The sequence below is a fragment of the Rhinatrema bivittatum genome, unplaced genomic scaffold, assembly GCF_901001135.1.
Source record: "Rhinatrema bivittatum unplaced genomic scaffold, aRhiBiv1.1, whole genome shotgun sequence".
NCBI lineage: Eukaryota > Metazoa > Chordata > Amphibia > Gymnophiona > Rhinatrematidae > Rhinatrema > Rhinatrema bivittatum.
Genome location: NW_021821016.1, coordinates 61574 through 85075, shown reverse-complemented (window position 1 = coordinate 85075; position 23502 = coordinate 61574). Strand labels below are relative to the sequence as shown.

The following is a 23502-nucleotide window of genomic DNA, read 5'->3' as shown; positions in this document are numbered from 1 at the left end:
AAGCTGCTTATCAACATTTCTAGGCAGTTTTCATAAAAACACTCATAACACATATTTACAAAAACATTAAACAATAAAACAATATAACACAGGACTACCAAATCAAAAATTCAACATTTGTGAATTCTTCGTAGAACTGTCATATCCCCTTAATGAGCTTTTAGACTGAAACTCATTGACAGCCCGAAATGTCTCAGGTGTCCTGAACCCATGGCCACGCTATGTCATGGCCTATGGGACTGTGCCCCCATTCAGCAGTTTTGGATAAATTATGATAAATTTCAGATAGGGATACCATCTAAGGCATCCATATGCATTTTGGGGGTCATATCAGATTATGTCTCCGGCACCGAAAGTGAACTAAAGTTTCTGACTAAAGGGTTGTGTATAGTGAGGAGTTACCGCATATTCTGGCCAGATAGATTGTGGGAGATGCACCTACATTTTATTTTTGGTATGCAGAAATGTTAGACTTGTTATTATTGGATTATGAAACCTGGTGTCTGGGATGTGGGGGTAAGGGGGCAAAACATTTCCCTGGTATATGGGGCCCTTTCATTGCGCAATTACCCCAGATCTCCAAAATAGGTTCCCTGTATCTGATCGAACAACATCTATGTCAGTGTACCAATGATTGTTTTGTTTTATTTTGTACATTAGAAACGAGGCATTTACAGGATAATCCTCTGTACTTCAGTTTGTGTGGCGGGCTCTCTACATGCTGTGGGATTGGTGGATGGGGGGGAAGGGGCTTTTGGGGTAGAGAGGGTGGGATGTTAGTGTACATTGTAAAGGGTGAATTGTTTTTGACATTTATGTACCGATATTTTTGTTGAATTTGAAAACTCAATAAAGACATCATGCAAAAAAACAAAACAAAACGGAGTGAGAAAAACGTAGGTCTTTACTTATGGCCCAGATATCTCATCTTTCCAGTTTACATACGAGCAGCCAATCTCCCTCAGTGTCTGAACTGCAGACGCTTGACGATGCCTCCCTGAATTATAAATTGGCCATTCCTCAGCAGTCTTTTTGCGAGGGAGGAAATAAAGCTGGGTGTTATCTTGCCAGACGTTTGAAGGCTTTTTATTCTCAGGGCTCTTTAGCTGAAATTAAAACTTTTCAGGGGAAGATAGTGTCCACTTCCTCTCATATCCAGGCGTGTGTTACCCAATTTTATGTGACTCTGTACAGCCAAGATGAGAATATTGTGGACCTCGAGATTGATGATTACATTCGTTCTGTATCACTGCCTGTGCTCTCTAGGAAAAAACAGGTTTTTCGGGATAACCCCGTTAGCACGCCTGAGCTTTGAAATGTGATTAAACAGCTGAAAATGGAAAACTGCCTTGGCCTAGAAGGATTTTCGAGTGGGTTTTATAAACAATACTCCCGTATGCTGGTATTTCCCTCGGACTGATTTCTTTAATTACATAAGGGAAGGGGGATCTTTATCTACTACAAGAATAACCGTTATAGCTAAGCCAGGCAGGGATCCAACACAGTGCAGATCTCATCGGCCAGTCTCACTGATCAACTTAGATCTGAAGGTAAACTGCTTTTCTGTGCACCCTCCGACTTAATATCATGGTGATTTAAGTCGGAGGTCCCGAAGGGTAAAAAAGTTAAAAAAAAAAAATTTGAAGTTGGCCCGCGGCTGTCGGGTCGAAAACCGGACGCTCAATTTGCCGGCATCCGGTTTCCTAGCCCGTGGCTGTCAGCGGGCTCGAGAACCGATGTCGGCAAAATTGAGCGTCGGCTGTCAAACCCGCTGACAGCCGCCGCTCCGGGCCAAAAGGAGGCGCTAGGGGCGTGCTAGTGTCCCTAGCGCCTCCTTTTGCCTGTTTCTACCGCCGGGCCTCATTTAAATAGAGAATCGTGCGCACAGGAGAGCGGTGCGCTCGCCTGCTCTCCCGCGGACTTTACTGTATCTGCCCGAATCACTGCATTGCAGATTTCCATCACAGCGCCCAGGCTGCCATCAAACGATGCACGGCAGCCGAAAAGCAGATCTTCGTCTGAACCCCACGACGGCGTTACACTGATTCACATTAAAGCAGGAATACAGCACAGATAACTGAAAAGTGCAGTCAAAAATGAGGAATGAGAAGGAGCAAAGGAGGGGGGAGCCAGAGTACAAGATGAACTTTTTAAATTTTAAATCATGTAAAAATACAAGAAATAAAATATATTAGGACCAATATAAAGGGAAACTTAAGAATCAGACCAAAAGAGAATGCAACAAAGCAAAGAAACGTGGAAGTGATATTTTAAGTTGTGTAGACGCTGGCATCGATCTTTCTTCTTTTTTTATGTGTTTATCTGCTTATGTTTGCGAGCATTTCTACTGCCCCAGTCTGTGCTTCTAATAACCATCATCACTCTGCATTTGAATTCTGACATGGCAGTTACAGACTATTTCCTCTCTTAAAACATTAACATGTCTAAGGCTGGAGTCCCAAGCATCCACATGCATGTCCAGCTGCGACCGCGGTCAAGACCCTCAGTGCGATTCACCTTCCAAAGTTAGGGGTTTTAATTAGAAACTGGATAAACAGATCCGAGTCTCAGTTTTTTACTTCCTCAGGCAGGCAATGCACTTTGGCTCTGTTTCACAGTCTCCCCCACGGTGAACTTCAAATGTCACAAGACACTCTGCAGCATTTCAGACCCACAGCAAACGCGCCTCTTAGCTCATGGAGTGACAATTCGACCACGGGGGACATGTCCAAGGTTTTACTAGCTGAAGGGCAGCCTGCAGCCTGCCTCCGTCAGGGGGATGATGGTGCATCGTTGTCTTTCGACCTGTCAGCGTCCTCCTTCTGCCATGGGCTTCCAGCTTGATTGTAACCAGGCCTGGGATCTAGTGCCCTGAGCCTTCATGCACAGCTATCTGGGGTATATATTCGACCAATATAAGGATTATCCAAAGTAACTGCAGCGTATGAGTTTCAAGATTTATATAGGTCCCATGCTTCGGAAATTATGAATAAAGAGAATTACAGTCTTTTTGTGAATTAAGTTTTTTCTGCAGTTGGTTTTCAGTGCTCCATGACCGCAGGTTCACTGAGGGAATCCAGAAAGCGTTTTAAACCATAAAACCCCAATTGACATTCGTTGTAAAATGCCCAAATTATGGCCACTGACCTTATGTGTGTCGCTGTAAGTCTGCTAATAACCGGATTTAATTGGTGGATAGGATTTCTCTTGCCAAGCTAGAAACAGCTATAATATGGCAAGCATTGCTTATCACAAGCTACTTACCCCTACGGTTTAAACAGAGGAGCAATATAATCTGAGAAACCTGCTGAATAATATGGCAGCATTATGGAAGAGCTAGGAGGTGGCTGGGGTGGTGAAGCTGAATATCCGCAGAGAAAGGAAAGCATTCTGGGGCCCTATTACAGCAGAGGGACTGACCAAAAAGAGCAACATCGCTATTCGTGAGGTTCTTTCGTCATGGAGGGGGAGGAGGGAGGGGCAACCCCCATCTACGACCCAGCCTCGGAGGGGGGGGGGGGTGCGCAATAGCCCCTGAACCCCACTCCCTTCCGGCACTGCGAGCCCTTTCGGGTCTTGTGGGTCGGCTCCGCTAAACGGGATCGGCACATCCAGCCCCGTGACTTTTCAAGCTGCTCAATGTGCTGACGTACAGGAAGAGGTGGTGTATGCGCCAGCTGAAGGCTTCTTCTGCCACCACACGTTGCCGGGGTTGTCGCCACCTCCGCACGGTCCCGGAAGAATTTCCAGCAGGGCTTTCTTTTCTCTAGTTTTGCTCTAGTCCTCGTCTTTTTTCTTCCCATCTTCCTCACTCTACTCCATCATATTCTCTTTCCTACCTCTCTCCCTGGTCTCTCTCCTTATTCCCTCCCTTTCTTTCCCATCCCCAATTACTCTCCTAGAAAAATTAAACAAAACCCCCAACAACATGAGAACGGCACGCACAGTTCATTCTTTTTAAAAGACAAAGTCCGTGAATGAAATAAAACAGAAAAGCGTATCCAATTTACAGAACGGCTCCGTGTCGATTTGATACCTGCCAGCAATTGTTCTCCTTGTTGGGAGATTTCTAGCTCTCGGCACTTTTTTTTTTTTAAATGTATTTTTTTTATTTCCTCTGAGTGCTGCTCTAGGACCAGACGAGAAGCCAAGGCACAGAAGAGTCCGAATAAGTGGCTGCTAAGCAGGAGCGCACGCGGCGCAAGGTAAAAGGCCAGAAAGTGGTTAAGAATCCGGAAGCAGGGGCCACACAATAAAAAAACGAGGAAAGCTGAGCAGAGAGAGAGAGAGATAAGAGGTGACCCGGGGCTCCCCTCCCTCATATCCAAGGTGGCACTTGATGACGCTGAATAAAGTGGCCACAGTTCCCCCCCAGCATGGTTACAGGAACCCTGCAGCAGTCAAACATACAGGACAGGGTCTGGCAGGCCACAGAGAGAGACACCAGGTCAAGACCAAGAAGATGCTTTACCTCTAATGACACAAAGGGCGTGTCCTGAATTTGCAAAGAGATCTGCTCTCCGTCCACAGTGAACTTCCTCGAATATAAGGCTCCTGGTAAACAATAAAGCACATAATTAAAGATAGTAAAGGGGCATCAACAGAAAGACAGAAAGCTAAATTACCAAAACCAGCCAGTGCTGGGTCCGGGGGCTGGCAATCCTGAACTCTTCACCTATATTATTTGTATCTGTCAATCCGTCATCCCTGTGCCAGTCTATTTAGTGTACCGGTGTGTACTCTCTCCGTGGTATCTACCTGGGCACAGGGCCTATTTTTTGGGCAGAATCACCCTGTCCTGGGTGGAATAGCTCACAGGCAGATATTCCGCGCCTGCACTGAAAAGGGCACAGGGTCACAATTTACACTTGGAGCAGCCAGCAAAACGTGGTTTTGTTTTAAATTAAGCAGTACAGTCCTAAAAGGGAGCAGGAACTTCCGAGTTCCTGCTCCCTTTTAGGACTGGACTCCTCCATTAAGGAGAGAGAGCTTGATGCAAGTCTAATAAGGGGGAAACGCTCTTATGTCAAGTATTATAGCATTTCTATAGGAAGGGATGTGCCGGGACTTTTTTAAATTTCTTTTTTAAATGTCGTGTCTCTTTCTTTCATTGACCTTGGGTAATTTTTCTGCCACCCCTGCCCAGCTGGCCGGGACCCTCCTCGCCGTTGGTAGGCCAGGGGCCGTCACTATAGCAAGCAGCCATCCCTCCTCCCCTCCCTGGGCTTCAGGGCACCACATGCTGGGATTCCTACGCAGAAGGCTCCCTACACTGGCGGTTCCTATAAATAGAATAATTAATATTTTATTAATCGGAGCGCCATCACTGTGAGCATCCTCACACAGGAATGCAATGTCTTTCTGAAAGAGCCTAAAATTTCTGATCATTCATTGTTAGTTTTTCAGTCGTATAGACCGAGAGATTTCCCCAAGGTCACGCACAGTCAGCGGCAAAAGAAACAGCAACGCTGACGGCTGAATCCTGAGCTCGAGAGTAATTGCACTTTTGGATTTACACAGATGGCCTAACGTAGTCTAGAGCAGATCTATACATTTTGTTAGATAAATAAATAAATAAATAGCCTCTTTTATCCCCATAGGATCCCAATGTGCTTTGCAGCTCAATAGTTCAGAAGCATCGATGCAGCTTCTCTTGGGGGTGGCAGGGCCTGACTGCACATTTCTGGCACCCGGCCTTGCTGCTCTTACTGCCCAGCTGCAGTCGGATAATCCAAGACACAGTGAGACAACAGCACTTGACCACAGTCACACGGGGTGGGGGGGGGGGGGGGCAATTTTGAGCACATTGGGCAGTTGCAAAATACCCGCATGGTTTCTCTTTGAAATTTAGCACATGGGAAAAGGCCTCCCCCCACCACACCCCTCCCTAATACTTTGCAGGCGAGGGTGGGGGGGGGGGAAAGAATGGCGCGTGGGCACCTGGAAACGGCATGCGTGGGTGCTGTTTACCTTCCACGCTGAAACGTATCCCGGGAACGCCTCCTCACAATCCAACCGGAAGTTATGCGCACCCTGGAAGCTGGGCTGAGGAGGGCGATGTTCAGACAGGGCAAGTGACCCGGGTATTCGGGCACTTACTCAGGTCGGTGGCTTTTAGAGGCTTTTAGAGAAGAAGAGAGAGCTTGACCTTCCCAGGACTTCTCACGCTTGGCAGTTCAAGGACAAAATTACTAGGCCGAGCCTGGACGAATGTAATACGATCTACATTAAAAACAGACTCCGGGGATTTCCTGTCTCTTCACAGTGACTATAATTAAAAGAGTTGGTTTCCAAGAATGAGTGAGGAAGGAGGGGGGAACACAGACAGGAAAATTAATGGCGGCTTTGCTCCTTTCTCAGGGCAGGGTCTGTTTTCAGGACAGAGCTTCTCCTTCCCTTACAAGTGCTGGAAATAATCTCAGTCTTGGGGAAACATTGATAATACGGAGGAAAGGCAACAGAACAAAGTTCACTCTGACAGGGGCCAGGCTTTGAGACGGTACTAAAATGATTAACTAAAAAAATAAATCAGTCTTAGCTGTAAGGTTCAGTGAACCGGAAAGATGTAAGGCTGCTAGCACTGAGAACTGACGTCTTCCATGCAACAAGAGAAGAGATGCAGCATGGGCAATAGCAGTGCAGATTCCACCCACCCATCAGACCGGTCTAGACAAATGGGTTATGCTCCTCTCCCAGCAGATGAAGACAGACATCAACTGGTTTGCTGATGTCAACATATATATATATAGGGTTCCCGTGCTGACATCAGCTTACCTGTATTCTCTGCCTCCAGCAGATAGTAAGTTAGCATACCCATCCTTCTGGAGTCAGGACTTGGCCTGGCAAAAAGAGGAAATTGGTGAATATTGGTTGGACTTCTGGGGCAACAAACCTGAGGGTCTGATCCCTCCCTCAGTCGAGTCGACTTAGAGCAGAGGATTTCCAGGAAGACATCAGACAATACTCCTAGACTGAGGCCGTCTCTGGTGCTGTCCTTTTTTTTTTCTTCTCTGCCTTTTCGAAAGCTTTGCCCCATTCCCCCTCCGTCCTCTGGCCATCTGCTCTGTGGTAGATTCACCTACTAATAACCCCACCTGCCACCCCAGCTGGGCAGGGGTTGGCAGAAGCAGCAGAAGGGACTGAGAAGCTGGCTGCAGCAGGAGATACAGCCTGGGCCAGTTCTGGGTCCTGGCTCCCATTCCAGCTACTTCTGCGAGGGCAGTGAGTGGTTTTGAGGAAGAGGGGAGAGCCACGTCGGGTACCAGCTGAGAAGCAGAGCGGCCTTTGTAGTGTGTGCGGCCTGTGCTACACTGGATCTGAAGCCAATGGCCATGGACGCTCTTGCTTAGTGAAAAGAGGGGGAGCTGAAGTTCGAGGCCCAACCGTGCCTGAGTGGCAGGCCACAGTGGTCGTAGAGGAGGGTGTTTCCCACTGGTGCAGTTTTGGCCACGGCGGGAACGGTAAGTCATCTTGGAGCAGTGTTGCTCCACAGAAAGTGTGGAAATGGTGCCACTTATCTAACTCCCTGCTACCTCGGGAGAGGAGCAGGATCCTAGGCTAATTCTAATCCAGGATCAGCTGTGGGACCTTTAGGCTCTGTCTCGCTGACTTCTTCATCCTCCACCTCCTCCTTTTTCCCCCTCCCACAGATTTGTTTTAGTTTTGTACCAGGCAGCCTGCTCAAAGCAAGGTGCTGGTGTGGGAGCTTCTCTTAGGTCTCCCCAGGAGCAGGGAGCACAAAAGCAGTGAGAGAGCTCTCCCAGAGGTAGCAGATCAGGAGTTGGAGGAAAAAAAGATCCTCTCAGTCCAGAATATCAGTGATGTCCCTGAAGGAGGGATTAACAGGGGGATCTGGGGGAGAATCTGGAGGAGGGAGAGATTTCTTCAAGAGAAAATGAAGAATCGTCAGCGATTCGCCTATTTAAGAAAGCGGAGTTGCCTTTGGTATAATGGACGACAAAGTTACAGAGGAATCTTATTAGGATGGGCATGAGAGAGCCTGCGAGATCCTTTCTACTTTATCAGGTGATCAAGGGTTGGTTGCTGCAGAATGGGAGTCTCTGGATACAAACCCGAGAGTCGGAAAAGTGATGAGTAGAATTTACCTAAGAGAGGAGAAGCTGACGACTTCACAAGTGGAAACGCTGGTGTGTGCGGTCACTAGGAAAACCATTATAACTTGTGAAAGGAGCTACAACACTGAAGAATGCTCAGGACAGCAAATTCACGTTCCTGCTTAAGCAATCCTTCAAGGTTTCTAGTTTGGCTCTGCAATGCAGAAATCTGTAGGGGCTACATGGCAAGAGCGTGCCTGCATTGGACTCAGAATGGGGATACCAGGGGCTGCTGGTATGGGCCCGGAGGAGGTGGCACAGCCTTCCTGGTGGATGCCTCTTATGATCTGGTCCCTGTGGCATGTGACCATGGTGGTGTCTGCTTGCCATTTGCTCTGGCTGAGGAATTGGGCACAGCTTCCAAGGCACATCTTGGCAAGCTCCCATTTAAAGAAAAACTCCTTTTTGGGGGGAAGATCTGAAGAAGACAATCAAGGACTTAAGAGAGTCTAGGTTGCCCAAGCTCCTGGAACATAAACCTAAATATCTTTCCTCTGCATTTCCAGCTAGGACTCACTAGAGAACCTAAATATTATCAACCTGAGAAAACTTTTGAGCCTCAGAAAAACAGATCATTTTGCAGGTTCCAGCCCTTTCTTGCTTCTGGATAGAAACTCTAAGGTCTGTCCTGATGGCGGTGGGGCAGGGAAATTTTTTTTAACATCCCTAGATTACATGGAAGACCATCTTCTTATTCTATTAGGAAGGACAATCAAAGGTTTCTGCACTTTGCAGTCCTGGGCATTTCTGTTTGGCTTGGCTATGACTCAGAATCTTCTCGAAGGTGATGGTCGTGCTCAAGAAACCAAAAAATGGGACCTTCCCTGCCTGAGTTATCCAGCTAAATGCTGTTGAATTATGGACCTCGTAGAGTCCCATGGAAGCCAGTTGGTCCTTCAGCTATCTAGTGATGAGAGCCAGAAGAAAGATCTCACAGGAGTCTGCCTGGGTTGTTGAAGGATAGGTCGCCCAAATCTTCTCAGACAATGCAACAGCAGTGGCGAACGTGAATCACCAGAGTCGAACCAGGAGTTCTCGGCTGGCAAAGGAAATGAGTCTTCTCATTCTCTGGGCAGAGGGAGCACTTACGGGTGCTTTACGCAGCTCAGATAGCAGGAGTGGAGGATAGCTCTATGGACAAAAAGTCCTCACACCCCCCGGATCCAGGAGAGTGGGAACTTTTAAAGAGGATTTCTCCCTGATTGTGGCCAAGCGGAGAGGAATGTCAAGACAGACAGGTTTCTCAGCTGCATGAGAGAGGATGGTTCGGAGGTTGTGGGTGCATTAATGCAACCATGGCCTGCGCATGGTCTCCTGCACATCTTCCCTCCACGGGCTCTCGGTGGCCACGTCCTGTAGAAGATAATCGGAGTTTGGATATGTCACAGACTTTTAAATACCCGAAAGGAATCGATAATGCAGAAGAATCAAAACTTTTTCCAATGGAAAAGAAGCTGTAGAACCAGGGGTCTCAACATGAAACTCCAAGAGGGTAGGAACATCAGGAAATATTTTTTTCACAGAAATGGTGCTGCCTTCCCAGAAGAGGTGGTAAAGACAAGAATGGAAAAGGATTCAAGAGGGCATGTGATAAACATAGAGGACCCTAGAGGATGGAAATGAGGAATTAAGATAACTGTGGTTACTTTTGATGTAATCTTTCTGCATGGAGCGGCAGTTACAACCCTAAACATCTGCTGGGCAGACTGGATGGACCATTTTGGAAATTGTAGACCTGTAAGCCTGACATTAATACCAGGTAAGATGGTGGAGAAAACTATCAAGAACAGAATCGTTGAGCACATAAAAAGAAATGATATAATTAGGAATAGCCAGCAGAGATTTCGGGAAGGTCAATCATGTCTCACAAGTCTCTTAAAATTCTTTGAAATTGTAACTTAAGCACATGAAAGCTGTTAAACCGGTCAAAACTGTATTTGGGGTTTAAAAAAATCATTTGACAAAGTACTACATAAGCGATTGCTCCTGTAAGTGATAGATGATGGGATAGGTGGCCCATACATTCATGGGTCAGTAACTGGTTAAAGGGAGGGAGACAATGAATGGGATTGCATGGCCAGGTCACATACTGGAGGAGTCAAGGGTTGGTTCTAGGCCTGGTACTATTCAATTTGTTTATAAATGATCTAGAAGTGTGACTGCAATATTAGCAGATGATACCAAACTTATGCAGGTACAATACAAGCGGACTGTATAAAAATGCAGGAGGATGCAGAAATGAGAAATGGAATTTAATATAGACAACTGCAAAGTGATGCACAGTGGGAGAAAAAAAATGCAGACTACACGTACACAGTGCTGGTGTCCACTCTGGAAAGCTGCTGTCAAGAGAGGGAACCTGGAATTCCTGTGACCCACATGCTTAAACCATCAGTACAGTGTGCGGCAACAGCAAAAAAAAAAAAAAGCCAACTATATGTTAGGAATAATTTTGAAAAGTGTTGATGACAAATCCGAAGACATTATCCTGCCTCTGTATAGAACTCTGGTGTGATCACACCTGGAGCACTGCGTACAGTTCTGGTTGTCCCATCTCAGAAAGATTGTGAAGAGCTTGAGAAGGTACAAAGAAGGCCAACCAGAATAGCAAGAGGATTGGGACATCTCTCATATAAAAAAAAAAAAGGCTAAAACACTGAGGGCTTCTTTTTAGCTTGGAAAAAATAATATCGAGGGGGGTATACGACAGAGGTCTATGAGATACTGAATGGACAAGAACAAACCACAAGCAAGCAGTTGTGCTGTCCAAAAATACTAGGACCAGAGGGCGTTCAATGAAACCGGACACTAGCAGTTCCAAGCTGAACAGAAGAAAGTATTTCTTTGGTCAGTGGGGCAATTAACATACTCTGTGGAATCTGCTGCCATGAAATGTAGTCAGAGCAAGCGGCAGGGCAGGGTTGAAGAGTGGTCTAGATGCATTTCTGGAAAACAAGGACGTAAACAGATATTAGAGATTGGGTGGAGGCCAAGAGGCTTCACACTTTTATAGATCTATAGGGATGAGACAGGTAGCTGGGCGAGATGGACTATTGGTCTGACCCAGCTTGACCATGCTTTTCTTATGTTAATTGCCCCAGAATTAAAAAAAAACAAAAACCTCTGCCACAGGAAACCAGGCGTTCATATAGGAAGAGGCGGGGCACTCTGCTTTAAATCCAGGGAGACCAAATGCTGATCACTCTCTTGTGAGGGAAGTTTATTTATCACAGACATTTGCCACCTGTTGCAAGTGTTCATGGTGTTTGTCCCAAGTGAAATACAGATTAGGGGGAGGAGGCAGGTGGCCTACCAGAAACAGGGAAGAGACATGCCAAGGTTATTCCAGAGAGAAGGACCAATGGTCAGAGACAAGAGAAATGCAGAAAGGCAGAGCAGACCGAGAGAGAGAGAGAGAGAGAGAGAGATATACCAACAGGTGCAGCAAATAGGAGTGAGTCCAGCATGGGCAATAGATACCAAATCATAGAAACTTAATGGAGCGATTTATCACCGCTCTGCTCTGCTGCAGCGATTGCTCTGCATGAATCAATACAAACTGCCCAGTATTTTCAGAGGTCAGAATGCTAGAGCAATGCCTGCACCGCAGTTTCATGCTAGCTTCCCCTTCTCGGCGACTCCGTACTTCTTCTGATGAAGAGACTCGCAACTGTACCTAACTTGTACCTTGACATGTAGTTAGATTTAATAGACTGGGATTTATTTTTTCGCGGCACTGACAGCATGTGAATACACGGATACAGTAAACACTGAACGGCATTCACACAGGGATAAAAGAGCCCCCGTTGCTGAAGTGGAAAGAGAGAGAGCGCAGGGACGGCTGCAGGAATGGAGAGAGCTGGGAGATCACAAAGGTGAAAGAGAGGTTTCCAGAGATGACTATAAATCTTCCCTAGAAAAATACTTAAACCAGTGAGAGAGAATATCAGACAAGGCTTCAGTCTGAAGCACCATAAGAGACAGATTTAACCATTAGTAATTAGCAGTACCCAAGCATGACAGGAAGGGTAGGCAGGTGTAAGATGTTATCTCACAAACCTCTGCTTTACAGGGATATTTTGGGCAGATCAAGGCTTCCAAAATCTGTCCTGATGACCCCACAGCCATACGAAATGCACATTTACTGATTCTCTAGTGTATGCAAATTATCTCCTGGATAATTTGTCAAATCATGAGTTAATCCTGAGAAATTGCAAGCTGACCTCGCTAGACTTTATTTATTTATTTATCTATCTCTTTTCTATACCGACATTCATGATACAGATCATATCATATCGGTTCACAAGGAACAAGGGGGTTATAACATTAACAGTGAAGAAGAAGCAAAAGTTACAATAAAACGAGGTCGTGGGAACTTGGGAGCTGAAGTAGCCAGAGGCAGAAGATAAACGTAGTAAATTTAACAAGAATATACAGGAAGTGCCCTGTATAAGTGGCACTTATATACGAACCGTGAACCAGCTAAGAAAGTGAAGCAGTGATAATAAGGGGGTTTAGCAGGAGGGAAGGGGGGGAGTGGGCTGGTTTAAGGGAATGCTTGTTGAAACAGCCAGGTCTTGAGTTTTTTCCTAAATGTCAACAGGCAGGGTTCCTGTCTGAGATCTGGCGGAATGGCGTTCCAGATGGCTGGTCCTGCTGTCAAGAAGGCCCGATCTCTGGTGGCTGTACGATGGGTGGATTTGGTTGTGGGGGCGTGCAGGGTTCCTTTGTAAGCTTCTCTGATGGGTCTTGTAGAAGTGTGGAGTCTAAACGGTATCTGAAGGTCGAGAGGGAGCTGATTGTGAATGGTTTTGTGGATGATGGTGAGGGACTTGCGTCGGATTCTAAAACTTATTGGGAGCCAGTGCAGGTTCCTGAGGATGGGCGCGATGTGATCTCCTCGGTTGGTAGGGGCATAGGTTGACTGCTGAAGAAACCCAAAATGGGACCTTCCCTGGGCCCCTCCTATGCCCCCGGATAAAGGTGTCAGGACCAGGGACCACCCCTTCCCTCACGTACCCCTTCTGTGGGGGTCCTGGATAGTAAAAAGGGCCGGATGGATGCCAACTCGCCTCCTGTCCCTCTGACGTCCCTTACAAATGAAACTGGTTGGCAACCCACCTGCACAGTTTACTAACCAGAACCCCCGAAGTGAGGCAGGGGGTGGTTCTTAGCCCGAGCTCCCTTTTTCAAAGGGAGGGGGATTAGAAGGCCCAGCCTGGCAACTTTTTTTTTTTTGCAGGGGGGGGGGAGATTTGAGGAGCTCAGAGTCTTCCCCAGGCCTCAGAACCTTTTTTTTGGGGGGGAGGAAGCCTCAGGTTGGGCCTGGATCAGCCTCACGTTGGGATGGGCCCAGCGAGGCCCTGGGGAAGCCTTGGGTTAGCAGTGGATGCCGACCCTCCCTCACATGTCAACACTTCCCATTTTCCCCAATGCAAAACAAAAAATGGGGTGATTCGTGGTTGATGGTGCAGCTCACACCTCTTTCCTAAGCTGGTGGTGCTCGTGCAGTCCTATGCATTATAGGCGGCCTGCCCCTGAGACTGGGGGACTGGGCATCTCTAGGGCAGGTGAAATTTTATGTGGTCGAGGTCTACATGATGCATATTAGGGAAAAATAATCCAAATCATAAGGTTCTACATTGGGCGGCACAACCCAGTAAAAGGACCTTGGAATCAGCGGTGGATTCCCGATGACGACCGGCCCGGGGATTCCCCGCCCAGGCCGGCCCAGGAGCTACCACGTGACGAGTGCGACCGGCCCACCGGGGGGATGCCCGATAACCCCATAGGCCAATCTGCCCCTACTTGGAACCATTGTGGACAATACTTTGAAATCCTTGGCCCAGTGCATGCCAAGCAGTCAAAAAAAAGCAAATAGAAAGTGTGGTGTCATTAGGAAGGGAATGGAAAATAAAACAGAGGCTATCATAATGCTTCTGTATCAATTCATGGTGCAACCATACTTTGAGTACTGTGTGCAGTTCTGGTCGCCCCAGCTTAAAAAAGACACAGTGGAACTAGAAAAGGTACAGAGAAGGGCGACCAAAATGATAAAGGGGATGGAACAGCTCCCCTATGAGGAAAGACTAAAGAGGTTAGGGCTGCTCAGCTTGGAGAAGAGACGGCTGAAGGGGGATATGAAAAACGTCTATAAAATCTTGAGTGGGTTGGAATGGGTAAACAGGGAATGGTTAATTACCCTTTCCAACAGTACTAGGACTAGTGGACTCTCCATAAAGCTAATAGGTAGGACATTTAAAACAAAATGGAGAAAGTATTTTTTTTCCCCTTATCACACACTTAAATGGTGGAATTTGCTGCCAAAGGAGGTGGTGAAAGCAGTTAATGTAGCTGGGTTTAAAAAGGGTTTAGATAAGGACCTGTTCACGAACCATTGTTGGCCAGGTAGACTTGGGGAAGGCCCTGCTTATCTCAGTTGTGAGGAAGGAGGACTGGACGTGGTCTCTGCTGGGTCCTTGTGACCTGGACTGACCACCGTGGGAGGCGGGATGCTGGGGTTGCTGGACCTTTGGTTTGAGCTGGCGCGGCAGGTCTTATGTTCTTACAATGCTCACTGTGGATATTCTGAAAATCCGACTGGCAATGGCATCACTGGGAGTTGTGAGAAGCCCTGTTCTAGACAGCAGACAGACAGACAGAGTGCATAAAGTTTCTATTTGCACGGCCCACGAGCAGGGGGAAGAGAATACTTTTATCACTCACAGGTGGCGAATCCCCCCAGATTAATTCTGTTATCCACGTTCCTCCCCTCGGCCCTGACCAGGAAGGGAAAAAAACCCCCAACATCTTTATCTGCTGGGGACTCCTCCTGTATCAGGTAACCAAGCAGACTTATCCCTGGGCGTTAGCAGCATGGGGGGGGGGGGGGGGGGATCTATTTTCTGTTTGGGTACTTGCCAGGTACTTCCGACCCGGATTGGCCACTGTTGGAAACAGGACGCTGAGCTTGAGCAGTCCAACCCGGGACAGCAATTTCTTATGTGTCTGCCACCTACTTTTATAAAGAAATATTAAATGCACTCCTAATGTAACTGCTCCAGGCTGTTTGGTGTGTGCGGTACTAAATTGTTCTTAACTTATCAATCTTCTCCGTCTTCCAGAGACGTGCCTCAAGTTAAAAACGCAGACATACATCACTTCCTCGAAGTTCAGTGAATGCTTCCTGGAAGTTTCCTGAATAATTACCCAAGCAAAGCGCTTTAGGCAATGGCCACCGAACCTGGAGTAATCAGTAGCAATAAAGTCACGTGTAGTCTTTCCATTTTTGGGTGCAATTCTTTTTAAATCTTTTTGGGCCCAGCAGATTCCTCCTGCTGTTTTGGACCTGCAGCTCCGCCAGAATCAGGATTGGGATCTGGCACCACGAGCCTTCACTTACAACTACCCAAGGGAAATTTCCCCCTTCCAGCGCCAGTCCTCATGGGGGTGGGGGTCATGCCCCAGCCTCCCTTCCAGAGCCCTATCATTATGCACCCTTCATCCAGCCACCAGGTGTCACTGTTGAGCAAAGGTCAAGATTTCCCTCCCCACCTCAGGGGTACGAAGGCTGCCCCTGTGGCATCCCCCAGCCCCAAGGGACCCAGGGAAGAGGAGAGCTGATCCGGAAATCCGAATGGCTTCATTTTTGGATGCGGGGATTAAACCTCTGTGCCTTGCCTGACCTGATGGGACCGCATTAGCAGGTAGTGCAAAGTGTGAAGCTGTATACGGCAGTTAGGAGGGAGGCCTTACCAGCGTTTGTCTCATAGTCGCCAATGAATCTTTTTGTGAGGAATCGTACAATCAGCGCTGCAAAACAAGGGGAAAAAAACCAACAATACATTTGTTTCCTTTCTGCAGAAATAAAAGTCTCTTCCTGATTTCCCTGCTTTCACATCTGAGGAAGCTTCTGTCAAGCCCATCACAGAAGCCACATTGTGAGAGGCTATTACTGGACCAACATAAGAAACATTAGCCAAAAATATTACCCGTGAGCTTTCATTCCTTCTTCCCTAAAAACTCTTGTGCAGCAGCATCTTTTGACCCATTACACGTCAAAGCCTGCAAGCTTTTCAGCGAGACCCGTGTGGTTATGGGAACTCTGCACCACTCCTGTGCGCCACTCCTGCGCTCTCCTGTGCGCGCGATTCAGTATTCAAAGTAGGCTCGGCGGTAAAAAGAGGCGCTAGGGACACTAGCGCGTCCCTAGCGCCTCTTTTTGGACAGGAGCGGCGGCTGTCAGCGGGTTTGACAGCCGACGCTCAATTTTGCCGGCGTCGGTTCTCGAGCCCGCTGACAGCCACAGGTTCAGAAACCGGAAGACGGCAAAATTGAGCGTCCGGTTTTCGGCACAACAGCCGCGGGCCGACTTCAAATGTTTTTTTTTTTTTTTAACTTTTTATAACTTTCGGGACCTCCGACTTAATATCGCCATGATATTAAGTCGGAGGGTGCACAGAAAAGCAGTTTTTACTGCTTTTCTGTGCACTTTCCTGGTGCCCGGAGAAATTAGCGCTTGGCTGCACATTTTCCTTTCTGAATCGCGCGGGAATACCTAATAGGGCCATCAACATGCATTTGCATGTTGTGGGCGCTATTAGGTTCATGGTGGTTGGACGCGCGTTTTCGACCCCTTACTGAATAAGGGATAACGCTAGCGCGTCGAAAATGTGCGTCCAAGCGCGGTTAACAGTGCGCTCCGCCGGAGTGCACTGTACTGTATCGGCCCGTTGGTGTGGAGACAGACATGCAGTTAAGGGTACACATTATGAACTCTCATGAGATTTGAACTGCCTTTTCAAATTTGTTGAATGTTTCTTATGCTGTGCACATAAAAAGGTGTCAGATTGACAGCGCTGTAAACCGAAGCCCCTTGCTTGGTCACAAAATAGCCTCAGCATAGGCAGCAGTGCAAGCTCCTCCCCCACCACATACACAGAACAGGCAAGAAAGCAAAGATAGTGCAGTGCAAGCTTCCACCCACCCAGCCACCGCTCCTCCCCACAGAACAGCACTAAATGGTCAGTTTTCCCAGTGCAGCAGGACAGAGAGTGGCAGGCCCCAGGGATCTGTCCTTGGACCAATATTCCACTTATTCATTAATGATCTAGCAAAGGGAGTGATAAGTGAGGTGAGCACATTTGTAGATGACACAAAAATATTCAAAGCACTTATAACACAAACAGACTGTGAGAACCTGCGGAAAGACCTTGTGAAATGGGAGAACCGGGCATTTCAATGACAAATGAAGTTTTTTTTATTTTAAACCGTTTATATTTCTGCCCTACCTGGACAAGTACTTCAGGGTGGATTACAATTTAAAACACAAAAAAAACCCCAAAACATTTCTGACACACATAACAAAGAAGATCATAAATCATAAATCATAATATCTCTTCTGTCTTTCGCTCCGGCTGCCTTAGTCCCCAAGTTCATCTCACCTTGTTTATTGTAACTTTGCTTTTTGTTAAATGGTTTTTTAAGTTATACCCCCTCGTTCCGTGTAAACCGATATGATATGATCTTGTTCATGAATGTCGGTATAGAAAAGAGTTAAATAAATAAAAATAAAAAATGTATTTATTTATTTAAAAGCTTTTACATACCGTCATTAAGTTATTTACCATCATAACGGTTTACAATAGGGCACATATATCAAGGAGAATATAGATCATACTTTAAATCGAGGGTGCTATTATTATCCGGTAACAATACGATATTAAGTATAGTATGGTTTATGACGTAGAATTTACTAAACTAAAATTGATAACCCTGAAATGAGTAAAACTAAAATACAGGTCTGTTTCAACCTCCAAAGGCTTGGATAGAATAAAATGCTTTAAGCGGCTTCCTAAAAGCCCGGTAATCAGCGATCTCATGAATAGCAATGGATATAGCATTCCACAAGACTGGTCCAGGCTGACATCAAATGAGCTTCAGCAGGAGAAGGAACTACTAGCAACGTCTTATCTGTGGACCTCAGTACACGAACAGGGCTATGGGACAACAAATATTGAGGTCCCTTACATAAGAACATAAGAAATTGCCATACTGGGTCAGACCAAGGGTCCATCAAGCCCAGCATCCTGTTTCCAACAGTGGCCATAAGAACCTGGCAAGTACCCTTATCCCTGAGAGCCTTGTAGACAAGGGTGACCACCTTGAAATTGGCCCCTGTACATCAAGGGTAGCCAGCGAAGCTCAACTAATTGTGTGGTGATGTGCTGCTGCTGCGTCCGTCGGTGCTAGACGGCTTCGCCCCATTTGCCTCATCTTGTTCACGGCTCCTCCCGCTTCCCTTGGGAAAATGGCTGCTGCCGCTTCTACAAACCGACCTCTCCGGCGTCCCCGGAACGGCTATGGTGCTGCCTCCCGCCATGCTCCTCCCAAGGGCCTACTAGGGTGCGCGTGCGCATGCCACCCACATCTTTATTCCAGCATTGGCGCGAACCTCGGGGGCATTCCCCTCTACTGACGTCACGCCATCTGGGTATTAAGCCTGTACTTTGTTGCTAGCTCGTTGAGTTAGCAAAGGATTGGTTTCGGCCGGTCTAAGCTACTCTGACGCTTCCGTGCTGCCGCTGGAAGCTTTCTCCTTGCCCTTCGGGGTAACTGCTAACCTGGGTACCCGCTCCTCGGGGGCCCTGTGCTTTATTTCAGGTGCCTTACAGGGATCAGGTAGGCGCTCCTCGAGGGCCTGCTCTCCCTGCCTCGGTGCTGCTACCTAACTTCTTCAACCTGGTGGAATCGCATACCAACAGCTACCATCTACTGAGTAATCTAACTCTCAGTCTATCTCATCCACAGTACTGCCTTGCTGGGAAACCTACACCAGAATCTCCCTATACCTACGGGGTGATAAGGGTCCCCTCTGCCGAGGGTCCTGAGACTGCTCCATCCAGACCGCCTCACTACTGCCACCTCCGGTGGTACACTTCAAGCTGTTTAATAAAAGAGCTAAACTCTGTGTTTGTGCGTCTGTGTTTAGCCCAGTACTGTGGCGCCTCACAGGGCTCCTCCCCATGGGCGTGGTCATCTGCCACAGTACCCGAGAACCCACCCAAACACCGCTTAGCCATAACAGCTGCTTGCAAGGCTTCCCCTGCAATTAACCTGGTGGCGGCATTTTACAACATCTGAAGGGAATGGAGGTGATGTTTTGGTAGGTCAACAGAGAGCGCAGTCCAATAATCCACTGCACTCAGTACAATGGCCTGTATGACTATTTGAAAGTCAGCAACAAAAATAATTTATTTCAGGCTAGGTAATACCCTCGGTTAATAAAATGTACACTTTAAAAACTGCTTGAGTTGCAATTTCAGGGAAAGCTGGGTATCTAATGTGATAACTGTGTCCTGGACTTCTGCAAACTGATGCACACAGGGAAAAAAATAAACCTAATCTTACATACACAATGCTGGGTTTTGGATTAGCATTAACTACCCAGGGAAAGGATCTTGTGGTCATTGTGGACAGTGCGTTAAAATCCTCAGCACAGTGTGAGGCGGTGGTCAAAAAAGCAAACAAAATGTTAGTAATTATTCAGAAAATAAAAAAAGAGAGCATCTTAATGATGCTGTGTAGGTCTATGGTTTGAATACATCTTGAGTATTGTGTGCAGTTCTGGTCTCCCCGTCTCAAAAAAAACAAAAGAAACGGAACTAGAAAAGGCAGAGGAGAAGAATGATAAAGGGGATGGAACGGATCCCTTCGGAAGAAAAGCTGAACAGGTTAGGACTCTTCATCTTGGAGAAGAGATGATTGAGAGGGGATGGGCCGGCTTTATAAAACCGTGTGTGGGGTGGAACAGGTAAATAGGGAACAGTATACCAGCACCAGAGGAAATTCCTTTAACAGCAGTAGATTTAAAACAAATTGGACAAAGTATTTTTTCACTCAATGCACAAACAGGCTATGGAATTGGTTGCCATAAGATGTGGTCTCGGCAAGCAGCACCGCTGGGTTTATGGAGGGAAAAATCCATAAACAGTTATTAGCCAGGTGACTCTGGAGCATCAAGAAACTGGATTTACATTTTGGGATGGGCCACTGTGGGAGACTGGACGCTGGGCGCCGAAGGACCTTTGGTCTGACCCAGCAATGGCCCTTCCTATGTTCGCAAGCGGCAGCAACAGAATAAGCACTGACCAGCCAGCAGGCCTCAGCCCAGCTCTGCGGATGCCAACTCCAGTTCGCTTTCTGTGCCCGTGCAATCTGCGGCCTCTTTGCTGAGACCGCTGCCAATTAGTGCCTACTTCTGATGGTGGATTTTCCTGCTGAAGGCCCCTGGCCCACCGAGGCCTGGACTTTTGAGACAGGAGTGACTTTCAATCGCTGCAGCCCCGAGCTGCGATTGAACCGTTGATCTCCGGTTCCCTTGCGCTATCCAGTCTCCTACACGGTCTTTTCTCATGCAATGAATAGGCTGTGCTGCCTATGGTCTATTTGCTGTCAAAGCAGTAAAGCACTTAGCAGTGGTAAGAGACCTTTCCACACACAACTGCAGTGACAGCACATCCTTTCTATCAACTCCCTGCCAGCTGCCTCCTCCATATTCCAATATGCACTGGGACGTGGGACGCTGACTTCCTTGTATGTAGGGCTGTTTCGAAAGATGGACCCGATATTGAAATATACTGCTTTGAAATTGGGTGTATATATATATATATATATATATATATAGTTTTGGGATGCTGAAAAAATATGCTCAAAAATAGAGTGTTTTATATTCAGCGTCCCAAACTTTTCCTTTTTAGGAAAAATAATTGCTGTGGTAATGTCATTTCAAGTGGCAGCTTTTCCTCAAAAGCTCTATTTTAAAGAATGAATTTCTGTAATTCCTTTTATAGGAACTTTCCAGTCATACAACTGCAATTGGTCCTGATGGCGTTTTAATAAGGGAAGTTCACTCTACTAGACTTTAAGAGAGTAGATTTCCATGGTCCGCGTAGGACTTTACCCACGGACTTTAGCCTGAATTTTCAAAGCCCACAGGTTTACCCCCTGGCTCAGGACCCGATGCAAAATGTGTGAGTGTAGATTTCCGCACATACTTAAAAAAAAAAAAAGTGTACCCATAAAATACTTTCCCTGGCCCAATGCTGCTCCCTGAAGGTGCCTCTTTCTAGTGCACGAAAAAGGACGCGTGAAATCGCTCCTCCACCTGCTTTTACATGCATCACCCCCCTTTCCCCGCGGGCAGTTTTCAGAAGCTTATTTTACACACACAAAACTGGGTTTTATGCACGCAAACAGCTTTTGACAATTCCCCCCCCCCCCCCAACGTCTGTGCTAAGGTCAGTGATGCTCCATCCAGAGAGCGCCCTGCAGCGGAAGCAGAGCGGCGTCCCTGCCGGGAGGAGCTGCTGCTGCTGCTGCTGCTGCACTGTTCAGCATCTCCTGGGCCGGCGTCCTGCCTTCGGTGGGAGATTCTGTCCTCGTCGGCCCGTTCAGCCGAGGTATCCCAGTCTCCAGAGAAAAAAAAGAAAAAGAGTAGCAGATCTCCGCGCAAGTTGCCAGCTCATGTACTAACCGCAGTCATAGCTGTGAGCCTGCCAGGAGTGCCCGGTTATGACTGGGAGAACATGAGTAGGCTTGGGACTTAACTAGGAAGGGACTTGCTCCCTCCTGGAAGCACAGAGATGCCTTTTGCTGTTTAAGAAAGATAATAAACAATGGATTACATTGATATAACAATCCAGAGAAAATGTGAACCCCATGGACGAGGATAGCGAGCACTCTCGGTGCTTCATGGACCCGTGTGGGTCTCGGAACCTCATTCGTTGGTCCCTTAAAGGGCATCTCGACTCGCTAAAAACTCCAAAATAAAACTTAAAGAAATGACAAACTCCTAGCAAGTCCGGTTTGATCTCAGCTCTGGAGCAATCGTTCGGCAAAGCGCAGCTTCTCTCTGTGCTTATCGGGAAATCAAAGTCGCTCCAACATATGAAGAACAACAAAAAAAAAAGCTTGCAATGGAAACCATGTGTGCGCTGGCTTTCAGGAGAGGCCGAGCACACAAGAGCGAGACTTACCCGTTTTGCCCACGCTGTTGCCCCCCAGGACCACCAGCTTGACCGTCTTGCTGGGCGCGCAGTCCCCGAGGGGGCACTCGGGGATGGGGAGCAGGAGGAAGTTGCTGGAGTACTGGGACATGGTGTCCTGGGGCGGGAGGCGCATGCCAGGAGCCGGGGCGGCGCCGCTGCCTTTCAAGCCAGAGACCCGCACAGCCCCCCTCCTGCTAAACTCGGAATCCCGGGGCTTCCAGCTGCGTCCTGCCGCCTTCGCGCCGCATCCTGGGTGCGTAATGCACAACGCGCCTCCGACTCCCCCTTCCCGGGGACGCGGCTGCCTCCGGGGCAGAGGCAGAAGGAAAGGTCGAGCTCCGCGTCCAGATCTTCAGCCAATCAGAAGCTCAGAAAGCCAATCCCACTAGACACAGGGTGAGTGGTTTTATTTGTGGCTCAGCAGATTTTTCTGTTCCATCTTTCATCATTTTTAGCTGGGGAAACACCTTCAGACTAATCCTTAACTTAATCCTTTCTGGTGACCCTTCTAGATCTGGAGAAGCTACAGAAAGGGGAGGAAAGAGAACAGGATAAACATGTGCACTATTCTTTCACTAGTTGTGTTTTAATTTCTCTGGCGTAGGGTTCATGTTTAGAAAGTTCACAGAGTTATTTATTTTTTTTTTTTGGCTGGGCTGGGCCATTTTAGGTCTCGTCTGGCCCCTGCAGAGAATTTTGTGACGCCACATGGTCACCCAGCTTTTCTGTGGCTCCTAGGCTCTGTATCTAAACAATCAGAATAACTTTATCACATATTCTAATACAGGGGTTCTCAACAATTCTGTCTCATGCATGTTCATTGTGGATATCCTGAAAACCAGTCCTGTTTGAAGCTCTTGGGGACCAGAGTTGGTCACAGTTTTTAAAATAAAGAACATAACAGAACCTGTAGAAAAGGGGGAAAAAGCACCCCATGAATATATATAGACTGAACCAAATGAAGTCATAAAGGGAGAATTATTAATAGCAATTTGTGCACAGAGCAAAAAGAAGCCATAGAGATATATACACATATATACTATACATATACACACACACAGTATATTTGTGAGGCTGTCTCAGAATCTCACACTAGCAAGGTGCCATAGTTTGGCTCAGTGCCTGCCTTTAGTGACCAGTGGAACGTGGACAAGCCAGGGGATCTCTATCCTGAACCTGCTGCATACCAAAGAATCCTTGGACTGAAGCCATGGCAAAGCAACTTCATCTGTGCTGCTTCTTGCTTGGAAGATGATCTAATTAATCCAGGGCTACCTAACCTTTTCCTACAGTAGCCCTCTTGCCTTCCCTGCCATTTTCATGGGACCCACCAAGTATTA

General features: G+C 47.3%; 1 protein-coding gene across 1 annotated transcript in view; it reads right to left on the bottom strand.

Moving 5' to 3' along the window:
* Positions 1–22527, bottom strand: part of LOC115082369 (ras-like protein family member 11A-like) — a 39212-nt gene extending 16685 nt beyond the window's left edge. The window contains 3 exon segments of the mRNA XM_029586602.1: positions 4472–4554; positions 15870–15926; positions 22151–22527. Of these exon segments, the coding sequence (XP_029442462.1) occupies positions 4472–4554; positions 15870–15926; positions 22151–22295 (285 nt within the window). The 5' untranslated portion in view covers positions 22296–22527.
* Between the last annotated feature and the right edge of the window lie 975 nt (positions 22528–23502).